General features: G+C 44.2%; 1 protein-coding gene across 1 annotated transcript in view; it reads left to right on the top strand.

Annotated features, from left to right (window-relative positions):
- The window catches only part of LOC310770960 (eosinophil peroxidase-like), a gene marked incomplete at its 5' end in the record, with an annotated part of 104,315 nt that overhangs the window by 67,154 nt on the left and 23,610 nt on the right, over positions 1-13,551 (top strand). The window contains 2 exons of the mRNA XM_083663652.1: positions 1,052-1,174; positions 4,508-4,928. Of these exons, the coding sequence (XP_083519778.1) occupies positions 1,052-1,174; positions 4,508-4,928 (544 nt within the window). The remainder of the gene's footprint in view (positions 1-1,051; positions 1,175-4,507; positions 4,929-13,551) is intronic.

Raw genomic sequence — 13,551 nt, 5'->3', positions numbered from 1 at the left:
CACACACACGCACGCATGCACACACATGCGCACGCACGCACACACACACACACGCACGCACATGCACACACACACACGCAGGCGCGCATGCGCGCACACACACACACACACACACGCAGGCGCGCATGCGCGCGCACACACACACACACGCACACACACACACACACACACACACACACACACACACACACACACACACACACACAGACAGGTTGTCTTTGTCTCTCTCTCCCACCCTCTCTTGATGTACACAGAGCATCTAGAAGGCAGTTTGTGCTGACTGTGCAGTCCCCAACAAGAACAACAATAACAATAGGTCTATAGATTTGCGGCAGCAGTATACTGAGCCTGCTTCTGGGCTAGGTATAATGATGTACCGATCTGTTTCTGTGGGTCTGAGCAATGTGTTGCTTTGCGTCTATTGATATTTACAGGACAGCCCATATTCTAATCAATAGAGTGATTATAGGACAGCCCATATTTCTTAAGTATACATATTTATGTGCAGTCAAGTGTGGGAATAAGTTTGTCTAAAGTGAAAGTAATCATCCCTCTGCAGTTCTCACCAAAAAACTGTCAATGTCTGGCATGTAACAAAGACGGCCTTATTTTTATTATCAAGTGCTGACGTATTTCGACCTTGCAGCTGGCCTGCTATCTGTAAGCATGAAAACAGGAGTTTTCAGGGCTTCTGGGAAATGATGTTTTTGGCTTCAAGACTCCTCCTGCTTTCTACTTCAGGACCAATCAGAAAGTCACTTTTTACTGTACAAAATCACAGTGAGAGGAGATCGGCATCCTTTACTTTAATTGACACTGAATTGTCGAGGAAGGACAGGTCACTGCCGAGACGATCGTTTTTGACTGAGATAGATCATCTGGACTTTGGGTATTAGTATCTAAGAGTTTATTCAGTTGTTTCTGACTTGTACCAATTTTAATATATGCTTTGATATAACCATTCATGTCTGCTAGTCTTAAATAAACATGTGACACTGTGCACTTAACCTTAATCCACCTGTCTTGTTGTCGAATGTGTCCTTGAATCTAGTCTCGCTGTGTTTTGCTGGGGAGTGGACCGGCGAGGGCGGGGAGAGTGGACCGCGACACATCAGGAGTAGCGCGGACGCTTGCTTGGAATCTCAGACACTCACCAGGCCGGCCTAAAGACAAGGTAAGACGCAAATACTGAGACACTCCTTCAGGTCTAGATAAATAAAAATATTAGAAATGTATAACTACAGAGGTGTTTGAGAAAACAACTGCACACAAAGTTGTCGACTCTTAGCACAAAACTCAAGCACACTTGAGATAAGTGCAGCCACTGTAGAGTGTAACTGCTTTGGGGAAGGGTGGGTTTTCTAACTGACAATTAGCGGATGTCTATAAAACTGCCAGAACCTTTGATACTTTTGAATATTAATTCTGAGTGGAAAGTCAAAGGAACTTACGAGTTTTTCGTTCGGCTTGGCAGCCAGTAGACATCTTAGCAGGAAACCTATCTGAAAAAAACCATTGCAAGTCTCGAAAGAGCAAGTGGGTTGGGTCAGTGGCGCCGGAACGAGTTTGCAATAAGGGGGACACAATTTTTTTTTTTTTTTTTTTTTTTTTTTTTTTGTAATATCTTTATTTATTTTATTTTTTACGGCCCCCGAAGGGCGGTGTTTTTTCGGCGCCCATGAGGGCGCCGACGAAAAATTGACGTTTTTATGGACGTTTGGATGATTTTTAGTCATATTTAGATGAATATCTCATTTTTAATTAACATTAGGATTATACTGTAGTAATGTAATTATTCAGTATTTTTCCTTTTCTTACTCACTTGGTGACCTGCTCTCCCTTTAGGTCATTTTATAATTACACTACAACAGACAGCAACACAGGCAGAAACACTGAACTTATTATTATTATTATTATTATCACTTCGAAACACAGTGCAAAACTTGTCATCTCAACACAAAAATAAAATAACAATAACCGTATACGATTATAGCAGCAGCCAATGACAGTGAGTGCAGTACAGAGTCCAGGTCTGTCTGTCTCTCAGGTGTAATAATCCCACAATGATCACGGCTTTAACAAGTGTCACAGGCTGTGTAAACAGTGTAAAGTGGGCTCTCTGTAACTTGATCCCTGGGTCTGTCTGTCTCAGGTGTAATAATCCCACAACGATCACGGCTTTAACAAGCATCACAGGCTGTGTAAACAGTGTAAAGTGGGCTCTAAGCGTCAGAGGCAGTTGCCCCCTCAGATTTAAAAAAAAAAAAAAAAAAAAATTTTTAGGGGGACCAAATTTTAAGGGGGACAAAATGTCCCCATGTCCCCCTTGTTCCGGCGCCAGTGGGTTGGGTAAAGAAAAAGAATTTAGAGGGCAAAATAAGACAGCAGAAATGAGAAGCATAACATTTGAAGACATGCTCAAAAGAGCAGAGGTTTTGAGTGATGAAGTCACTAAGATGGCACTAAGATGGCCGCGCCTATGCTGGCTGCTAGTCGTCTGTGCCGGATTCTCGTTTGGCTTGTCCTGTTTGTTTGTTCATCGTTATGTGTGAACAGTGTACAATCAGTAGCTGTGTATGATCGTCTTACCTTGCTGAACATTCGCGATTCGGTGGTGGGCTCCCTGTCCCATCGATCTGATCAGTGGAGTCCACACCGGGCGCTACGCCTTCAGATCCCCGCGACGATCTGGGCCTCATCCTGCTGTTGTCCCTGGACAAGGCGTGCGAGACGGCGGGGTAGACGAGCTGGAGCCGCGGTAAAGCTGCGAAGGCTAATCCGAGACCGCTCCCTGGCCGTGCCCTTGTCCACCTGCACGTTTTCGATCCCCGACGTAAGGCTATCCTGCCTCAGGCCCATCCTCCCGGCGTCTCCGTCGCTGTTGCCGGCTTTCGTTCCTGGGTTTCACCGCCGACCACTCACAAGCGGGGCGTCAGGGGCTGTGTGTAGGCGAGCCGGGACTCGGCCTAGGTGTCTGCGGCCACTACCCCGAGCGTCAGCGCTCGGCAGAGCTGGTTCCGATTCCATCTGCCTTGGATTATTAAATGCCAGATCCATTACCAACAAGTCGTTCTTCCTGAACGATTTCTTTGTAACTAAGAAGCTGGACTGGATGTTAATTTCGGAAACTTGGCAAAAAACGGACGAATTTGCCACACTAAACGAACTATGCCCGCCAAACTGTGCTTACTCCTGCGCCCCGCGTTCCACTGGGAGAGGCGGAGGACTTGCCATGTTCTACCGAGACTGTTTCTCCTCTCGTACAGTGAGCACAGGTTCCTACTCGTCCTTTGAAGTCCACATAAACAAAATTGGACGCATAAACCCGTTTCACTGTGTGCTAATCTACCGCCCTCCAGGCAGAAATAGCTCGTTCCTAGCCGAGTTTGGTGACTTTTTAGCATCTATCATTTGCTTGGACAGAATTCTTTTAACCGGAGATTTTAACATGCATATTAATAAGAGCTCAGATACCTTTGCTGCTGATTTCCTTAATATTACTACGTCTCTTTGTTTTGTCCAACATGTCGCCGCTCCGACCCACAATAAGGGAAATACCCTGGACCTTGTGTTCACAATCGGTTTAACAATAAGCAACGTCTGTATCGAAGATCTGACGGTGTCCGACCACAAATGTGTGCTGTTCAACCTGTCCTTTGACAATGACTTTGTGCCAGAGAAGCGTATAAAAAGCTCTCGCATTGTCAACAGCTCAGCTGTTGAGAATTTCGCTGCTAATTTCGATCAGAATGTTTTGTTGTCGCCTGATGATGACGTAGATTGTTTAGTTCATGCTTTCAACGCACACTGTGCAACCATTTTAGATGACGTAGCCCCCATTGTGACTCGCTCTACCCACCCTGTCTCCCCCTGGCTGAACAAGGACATCTGCGAGCTGAAACGTAAATGTCGCAAAACAGAGAGGAGATGGAAATCCTCAAACCTTGAGGTCCATCGCCTCTATCTAAAAGATCTAATAGCCGAATTCAACGATCTAGTTAAGAGTGCCAGGGCTGAGTATTTTTCAAACCTGATCTCTTCTAGCAAGCGAAATCCCAGAGTTCTTTTTAAAGTGATAAATTCTTTAGTTAGTCCTCCCACTCCCTCTGTTCCGGTGTTTTCTAATGAAGACTGTAATCGTTTTCTTTTGTTCTTTGTAAATAAAGTAGCTGATGTTAGGGCAAGCATCACCCCCTCCTCCTCCCCCCTCCCCCTCTGCCCAGCCACCCAATCTTCCCTAAGCAGTCTTGCCCCTGTCTCCCAAACAGATCTTTTAGATATAGTTAGATCCATGAAGTCTTCCACAAGCCCTCTGGATATTCTACCTACCCCAATGTTCAAGCAGGTTTTTAGCTCTATTGGCCCTAGTTTGGTCACTATTATTAACAGATCCCTAGTCTCTGGCTCTGTCCCAACCTACTTCAAGGAGGCAGTTGTTCAGCCAAACCTCGACCCCTCCCAAACTAATAATTATAGACCCATCTCTAAGCTGCCCTTTATCTCAAAGGTGTTAGAGAGAGTGGTAGCTAACCAGCTCACCACCTATCTGACAGACCACAACATCGCAGACAGATTCCAATCCGGTTTCCGAAAACACCATTCCACCGAAACTGCCCTTCTCAGAGTATCCAATGACATCATGATGGCCTCTGACTCAGGGAAATGCACTGTCCTGGTCCTGTTAGACCTCAGTGCAGCGTTTGACACGGTGGACCACGGAATCCTGCTCGGCAGACTAAAGGAGTGGGTCAGCATCTCGGGCAGTGCCCTAAAATGGTTTGCCTCCTACCTTAAGGAGAGGTGTTTCTCCGTGGCTGTCGGCCCTTTCAAATCCGACTCCGTCCCCCTCACGTGCGGCGTTCCCCAGGGATCCGTGCTTGCGCCGTTCCTCTTCGCTCTTTACTTGCTCCCCCTAGGCTTCCTCATCAGTCAGTTTAAGGGTGTTTCTTATCACTGCTTTGCTGACGATATCCAGCTCTATTTTTCGTTTAAGCCCGATAAAATTGAGGAACTGAGCACCCTATTGGAGTGTCTGTCCGCCATTCAAAACTGGATGGGCAGCAACTTCCTACAATTAAATGCGACAAAAACGGAAGTGCTGATTGTAGCTGCCGAAAACATCTCCAAAAAAATAGCCTCACACTTAGGGTCCCTTAAGGACAACGTGCGCCCTCACCTGAGGAACCTGGGTGTCATATTTGACCAGTCCATGCACCTAGACAAGCACATAAAATCCGTGACCCGCACCTGCTTCTTCCACCTTAGAAATATTGCCAAACTCCGGACCATTGTTTCACATGCCGAACTGGAAATATCCATCCATGCATTCATTTCATCTAGACTAGACTACTGTAACTCCCTTTATTCATATCTCAATAAATCATCCGTGGTTAAACTCCAGCTGATCCAAAATGCTGCTGCCAGACTCCTCACCAGGTCAAAAAAGTCATGCCATATCACCCCCATCCTAGCCTCACTGCACTGGCTCCCGGTACAGCACAGGATCCATTTCAAAATCCTTGTATTTGCATTCAGATCCCTCCATGGCCAAGCCCCCACCTATATCTCTGACCTCATCCATCCCTATGCAGCCAGCCGGTCTCTGAGGTCATCCAACCAAGAGCTCCTGGTCGTGCCCAGGACCAGGCTAAAAACAAAAGGCGACAGAGCCTTCGAAGTGACAGCCCCGAAGCTCTGGAATGCCCTCCCCCCTGATCTGAGAGCCGCTCGCTCTGAGCTCTCGTTTAAAAAACTATTAAAGACCCACCTGTTTAGACAGGCCTTTTAGTCATTCCTAGCCATTGTTTTTACCTGTTCATGCTCTGTGTATGTTCTTATGTTTTTGCCTTTTTCTTGTATTATTCCTGCACTTATATTTCTGTGTTGCTATTTAATGTGTAAAGCACTCTGTGCATTCGTGCTGGGAAGGGTGCTATATAAATAAAATTTTACTTACTTACTTACTTACAAAGACCGGTAAATGCCAGAAAGTAAAAGGAGCGAACAATGCCATTATTGCTCAATGGCAGAAGGACAATTTGGTCCCGCAAGCACATGAAGCACCTATCACCAGTAAGGATCTGTTGGCCTTGAGCAAGGCAGAAAGGATCCAATGCCAAAAAATTAAAGAGGCTAATGCGGGCACCACATTTGGTAAACACTCCAAGAAATGGAGAGATGCGGATGACCGCGCCGCAGTGGTTTCTCGTATCGTGATGCAGTGGAGCACGATCATCAGAAATGATGCGGCTCTTTCTGCACCGGGATCTGGGGAGGCCATGCGGTGCCCACCGGCATACTCTCACATGTACCCCACAATGGACGACTGTATAATGAAACAGTCACCAAACCCCTCTCCCACCGCACCGAACGCCCCCATAATGCAGGGGATGGTCGGGACAGTGGGACAGGGAACTCTTCAAATTCAAGGAGGAGAAATTGACATAAACCTCCCAGAAATAGGAGCTATAGAACGAGGGTTGCTGAACCTAAATCGGGAAATGGCTAAATTACGCCCGAAGAGAGAATGCGGGTCGGATGCGGGAAGTTAATTGAGTTCAAGCACAGCCGCAACACATAGGGCAGAGTCAAGACAGGACCAGGCAGGGGAATAACAATGATCACTAAAATAACTGTGTGCATTGTTGAGGCTGGTGTCAGGTTCACTGGATTATACCAAATACCAATTATGGTTTTCAGTTTCAGTCTGTTTTGAATCATTATTAGTAGATAATGTATTTGTGCTCCATCTCTGCAGAATCTTAACTTGATTGCAGTGTTGGGCAAGTTACTTTCAAAATATAATATATTACATATTACTAGATACTTTCATTTGAAAGTAAGTTTACAAATTACTGTCTGTGTAGAGTTTACTTATATTACTTATAACACTACTTTTGCATTACTTTCATCAAAATAACAGCAGTAGCAGAATGACATCGCCGCCCGGAACCATCCCGAAAAATAATTTAAACCGTCTTGATGTCAGTTGAAACCATCCAAAATTCTAAATGTTATCATTTTCCTTTGTTATTGTCATCTATAGTGGTTATTTGCATAAAACCACACAATTTGATTAGGAAATGATTGTATCTTTATTTAAATATGTGCTTTGATAACAAAAAAAACATTTTTTTACTCAATTTGTAACTTGTGTTACTTGACAGAGTAACTGGTATAATATTACTGAAATCATATTGGTAATGAGTTATATTACTGAGTTACTGCTAAAAGTAATATATTACATGTAATATCTTACTTTTGTAATGAGTTACCTCCAACACTGCTTGATTGTAATATAGCGGAAATACCAACTGCTTCTGCTGCCAGCCCAAACGCACCCAAACACAATTGAGATCCCCGACCATGACGCTGGTGAAATGGCACTTTCTTGCTGTGTCAAGGTGTTACTAACTAACAGACTTTCTCAAACACTTCAATCATTTTCTGCTCTCAACTTTCCTCGTCGTCAGCTTGGTCAAAAGGATAAGGAGGAAAGCTGAGGTTCAGGTCGACTGAGGGTTGATCAAAACCTGCAGCATATAAACAACATCGATGGAATGTTAAAGGAGAACTTCACCAAAAAACAACGTTGATTTATTTTGCACATGATCTCACACATCCAAAAACTGTCAACAATTTTGCACGCATTCATTTAGTTTGACAGTTCTTGAGATTTGATTTGAGTTCAGATGTGGACCAGTGATGTCATTCATGCACAAATGACATCACTGGTTCACAACTCAAATCAAATCTCAATAACTGTCAAACTGAATGCCTGCAAAACTGTTTACAGTTTTTGGATGTGTGAGGTCATGTGCAAAATAAATCAACATTGTTTTTTGGTGAAGTTAGTTAACCATAGCAACATAGCAGAGAGTAGAACCTGAATGAGTCTTGTTTGTAGCACTAGCCTATGCTATGATTGGCTAGTTACGGTCTAGCTAACCCTGATTGTGTGTGTTTTTGACAACCAAAATGATAATGACATAATAGTGCTTACTGCAGCTTTAAGTAGCCTCTTTATGTCAAACATCACAAACAGACAGTATGCTCACAAACATACATGCTATTTATATACACAGCAGTCATAGCCACTTGGCCAATGTAAGGCAAGCCCATTGACTATAGGGCCAATGCACTTTTCTTATACAGCTGCTCCTTGTATTAGGTACAGTGGATATGATATTACTCCTGGAAATATAAAAATAAAAATAAAAGAAACAATAGTATGAAATATCTGAGAGAGCATTGAACCACCATAAAGCGGAAAACATACTTGTGCGTCAGCCTCGACTTGGAGCCTTGCCGACGGCGGCTGGTCCTATATACTCGAACGTCAGCTTGACGAGGGGTCGCAGGGGGAGTCTCCAGCAAAATGAGTCAATTGTGTGATTTCACTAGGATTTCAACGACTAGAAGTTTGTCCAAGGAGAGAATGTAGTGCATATACTTGGTCATAGCTTTCACTCTCTCCTGTTTTCTTCCCCATCTAACATGATATTATACACGCGCTGTTCGCGTCAGCTGCGTCGAGTCGAGTCACATGTTCGAGGAGCTGCACGCAGGCTGCGCCGCGGCTGGCCAGCCATTCGGCGAGAGGTTTAACGCGGAAGTATGTAAAGTTAGACAGACAGACAGACAGACAGACAGACAGACAGACAGACAGACAGACAGACAGACAGACAGACAGACACACAGACACACAGACAGACAGGCAGGCAGACAGACAGACAGACAGACAGACAGACAGACGGCTTCTGGTAGTTCCTGCTACAATAGGTGTCTCCAATAATAGTCCGGGAGCCATGGGGTTGAACCTCGCTTCGTCGGATAAAGTTTTTTTCTCTGCTGATTCTTGTAGTTTGGGGGTACCTATTCAAAATACAGGAGGGTGCCCGGTGAGTACCCTTGAGCATTTTCAGATATTAACCCCTTAAGTGCCAAAATCGCTGAAAAATAAGGATTTATGAGATTTCACGCAAAATACTCAAATCAAATGCATCACATTTGTTTTCTCCAATGTCTATTTATAAAGGAGGTCATGTACAATGTATTTCATTCCAAATTACATAATATTAACCCTTTTAGGCCGTGCCAGCAAAACAAACTTTTTATGACAATATGGGTCGTGCTGGATGAGAACATCCATTGAGCCTTTGCTCATCTCAAGTAGAGATTCAGAGTAGATGATACACATTAGTTAAGCCTATTTGGATCTTGAGCATCCTACTCTGAAACATGCACAGAACATTGTGCATGGCAAACCATGCACTTCACACAGTTGCACTTATTGGAGTTAGAAGGGGTTTCATCTCCAAAATGTGTCTGGGACAAGTTTGCAATCTTCCGGTAGAGTGGTTGGGCTCAGTGACCTGTTGCATGTGTCTTTTTTTGCATCCAAATTCCTCAGTATTCAATGCTAGTGGCAGATTTACATTGAAATTTCACCACAAGATTGCATGAAAGTGGGCCCTTCTTAACATTCTCAATGAATGATTAATTCGATGGCGGTAGAGCAGCTAAGTTTGGAACAGGCTGAGATGAAGGCAGTGACTTGGTCGAGGACCTGCTGGAACAGTGCAACCACATTGTCAATGGCCGATAGTTTGTACAGTTTTGAGGACTTTGATGACAGAGCCTTTTCCATAGTAAGACGCTACAGTGTCGCATCCCAATATGGCATGGGCTGGTAGCAAGCTCTCAGGTCTGTATTAAAAATATATTTAGTAAGAGTCTCTCAGAAAACAAGAGACATCATGTGGCTGGTCTCAGTTGGCAGACTAGCAGTCCGAGCAGTCCTCAAGTGGAGCTGCTTTGTTAAAACCAAAGAGTGTCCTGTGGATGACTGCAAGGAGGATGAAACTATAGAATATCTGCTCATAAAATGTGAGAGATCTAAATATGTTTGGGGGAAAATGGTTAGTATTGGTCTTAATGTTACTGTGAATTATAATGCTGTGATGTATGGTGTTTTTAATGAAACAATGCAGGGGCCACACCAGGACTTTTTCTGGACAGTTGTTTGTGTGGTTGTGAGTAAATTGTGGAAGACGAGGTGTGCCATAGTTATCCACCAAGCCATCATCCCAGGTGAAGTGGTCTATAAACAAATCATAACACAACTGAAAAGACAAAGAACACTGGACATCAGAACAAAAAGACCCACACCCTGGCACCTGCTCACCTTCTAATAGACTTCTTATTTGTTGTTAAGTACTCCCTTCTAAATGGTAAATGGTAAATGGCCTGCATTTATATAGCGCTTTTATCCAAAGCACTTTACAATCAGTAGATAGTCTACATTCACCCATTCATACACCGATGGCAGCAGGCTGCCACGCAAGGTGCCTTCACACCATCGGGAGCAAGGAGGGTTAAGCGTCTTGGCCAAGGACACAGCGACAGCAGCTGGGAGGGAGCGGGGATCGAACCGCCAACCCTTGCGTCATTGGCCGACCCGCTCTACCTCCTGAGCTAAAGCCGCTATGGTGCCATCAGCTGGCCAGTGGATGGTCCAAAGAAGGGCTGATCCATCAATGACAGTGACATCTGCAACACTGGCATTCCTCCTGGAGATTTTGACTTGGAGTGACTTCTTCAGTGTAGACTTGGATTTACAAATTCACATTCCGTCCTCGGTAAACATGGCAGTTGGGACTGGTGCCAGCTCATAGGCCGAGGACATCCTTCATGTCAACTTCATGGTCACTAGACAACAGTGTGATTACCCTTGAATCGATGGCATTTAGGTCATAAATTGTGGAGATGCCAACTTGGATTGATTTGGTTGTTGTCATTGTCTTCACTTTGTTTGAGATGGTGAGACTTTGTTTGAGATGGTGTTGTAAGATCCCTCTGGCCAGGTCTTCTCAACATCTTCTAACCTTGCCTCCTCAATCTTTATGGCACTGTCTACAATAGACAGTTGGTAGGGTGATCTTGATGTTCATGATGCTTTCCCCTGGATGTTCATTGGGATCCAATGGATGGCAGGTTTCCAGTTTCTGACAAAGTCCTTGACTTTGGCATGTGGTTAACCATGGCTTTAGCCTCCACCTTGTGATAGAGATGAACCTATCTGTCTTATTCTCTTCTATCTCCTTCATGTCTGACACAATCTTGCAGCATATGTGGTGGCTCAGGGCCCAAATCTTCAGTGCCTATGGCTTCACGGTAATCCAATGATCCCTCCATCACTGTGGCCGTACCTCATGAAAGTGGACTCTATGAACTGGTTGCTCCACAGGCCATTCCATATTCCACTAATGTGTCGCATCACATGCTGCTCCTGGAGAAAATTGCTTTGTGGAGGAAGCTTCTCCATGGAATGAAGATAGTATGGCCATACCTGACATGGTTGACATGGCCAGCTGCAAAGTAGTAGGTAAGCATCTTCTGGAATGTGGTCAGATGGAGAAGCCAGTCACCCTCACGTTCAGCCCAGATGTATGACATCATCAGCATCATTGGTTTCACCAAGACCTAAACCCAAAGTCTGGCTGTTCTGGTCTGACTTGTAATCTGATCCAAGGCTCTCATCAGGTCATCTGCTTTCTGGAAATTTCTTACCGGAACTCCAGAGAGCCCACTATCAGCCATCAGTGAACATATAGCCCCAACAAAACTCATCAATGTGTGCATACCCCCAAGTAGGGATGTAACGATAACCGGTTTAATGATAACCGTGATAAAATTCCTTACAATAACGGTACAGTTTAAAATTTTCATTATCATTCAAACCGTGGTACCGTGATTACCGTGGTACCGTGATTACAGTGCTTTGAAAAACATGGTAAATACTGTCCATCATCAACCAAAGTTGGCAACAGTCTCCCAGATGCAAACGTGCAGCCTTTGAGAAATGATTTCAGTGAGTGTATCAATCCTTTTTCGATCTGAGTTTTCAATATAAAATGTTGTAAAATGATTTCAGTGAGTCTCTCAGTACTTTTTGAAAAATTTCAGCATTTTCTTTACGAATACAGTGATAATACAATAATCGTGATAATTTTGGTCACGATAATCATGATGTGAAATTTTCATACCGTTATATCTCTACCCCCAAGACGTTTTAAGCGGCACAGCCGCATCTATAAGTGACGTGTGTCTGTTTGAGGCGAGATGTGTGTGAGGCGAGATGCAGTGTCCCAGCCATTTTGACTGGGGTGGCCCAAGTGGGGCACAGACTCAAGCAAGGGTAGCACTGATTGTGGCATTTAGGAAGGATGTAGAAAGTTGTCCCTCACCAAAATTTAGCCTAACTTCACTCTAGCTTAAAAATAAGCCCACTACAGCCTCTGAAAGACAGTATTGTTGGCCACAGATGCCAGGATCCTCAGGATTTCGGGGTGGCCAATTAGATTTCAGGGGTGGCCAGTGCCACCCCTGGCCACTCCCTAGAAACTCCCCTGCCGAGATGTGCACACAGGATTTGAGCAGTGCACCTAGACCCCTCCCCCCGGCTGTACAAGGAATTGAGAGTGGAGACAGAAAGTGTCGCAGCTCAAAGCCGCAGTGAAACATGCGCACATGCACACACACGTACACACACACAAACACGTACACACACACACACACACACACACACACTTGCTCAAACATTCACCGTTTCAACACCTGGGAGTGATTTATCAGACTAAAAGTCCTCTGCTTATTTCATGTTTTTATTGGGGGTGGGGGGCACATGGCGTGGGAATCAAATAGCCTACATTATACATGACATCCTTGCTCCTTTATGAATAAACATTGGAGAAAGCAAATTTGATGCATTTGATTTTGCATGAAATCTCATAAATCTCATAAATCCCATACATTTTTATGGGATTTTGGCACTTAAGGGGTTAATATCTAAAAATGCTCAAGGGTGCTCACCGGGCACCCTCCTTTATTTTGAATAGGTACCCCCAAGGTACAAGAATCAGCAGAGAAAAAAACTTTATCAGACGAAACAAGGTTCATCAAAAAAACAGCCTTTGGCTCCCGGACTATAAGGCCATATTTTGCCATGATGACACACAGACTGGCTGTCTGTCGCGGCTGGTAAATACAGTATGTTGGATTTCCCTGTTGTCCAAACCTCTCTGCAGACAAACTAAGAACGGATTGGTGGCTAACTCCCTAAGTTACAGTAATCTGGGGATGACCTTTCACCAGGAAGTACAAGAATGATGCCAAACCCTCCCGTAGAAATACAATGTAGAATTCACCCTCCCATAAAAATACAATGTAGAATTCACCCTCCCATAGAAATACAATGTAGAATTCACCCTCCCATAGAAATACAATGTAGAATTCTCTGATATAGGCAACGTTTTTATTTCATCAATATCAAAGAGAATACGAGGGGTTAGTGTTACTGGGGGTAACTTTATACTGGGACCCTATGGAGCCAGCCTTGAGTGTCTCACTCTAGCCGGCTGTGCTGTTTACTAAAATTCACTTCATTTTAAAAACTGCGACAGTTCGCACAACTTGAACATAACATACATGTACATATATTACACATCAGACTCTTGAGCTACTTCTGCTCTCACTCAGAATGTCAAAAAT

This window comes from Poromitra crassiceps (genome assembly GCF_964638095.1).
Source record: "Poromitra crassiceps genome assembly, contig: HAP1_SCAFFOLD_278, whole genome shotgun sequence".
Taxonomy (NCBI): domain Eukaryota; kingdom Metazoa; phylum Chordata; class Actinopteri; order Beryciformes; family Melamphaidae; genus Poromitra; species Poromitra crassiceps.
This window is presented reverse-complemented; position numbering and strand designations above follow the sequence as displayed.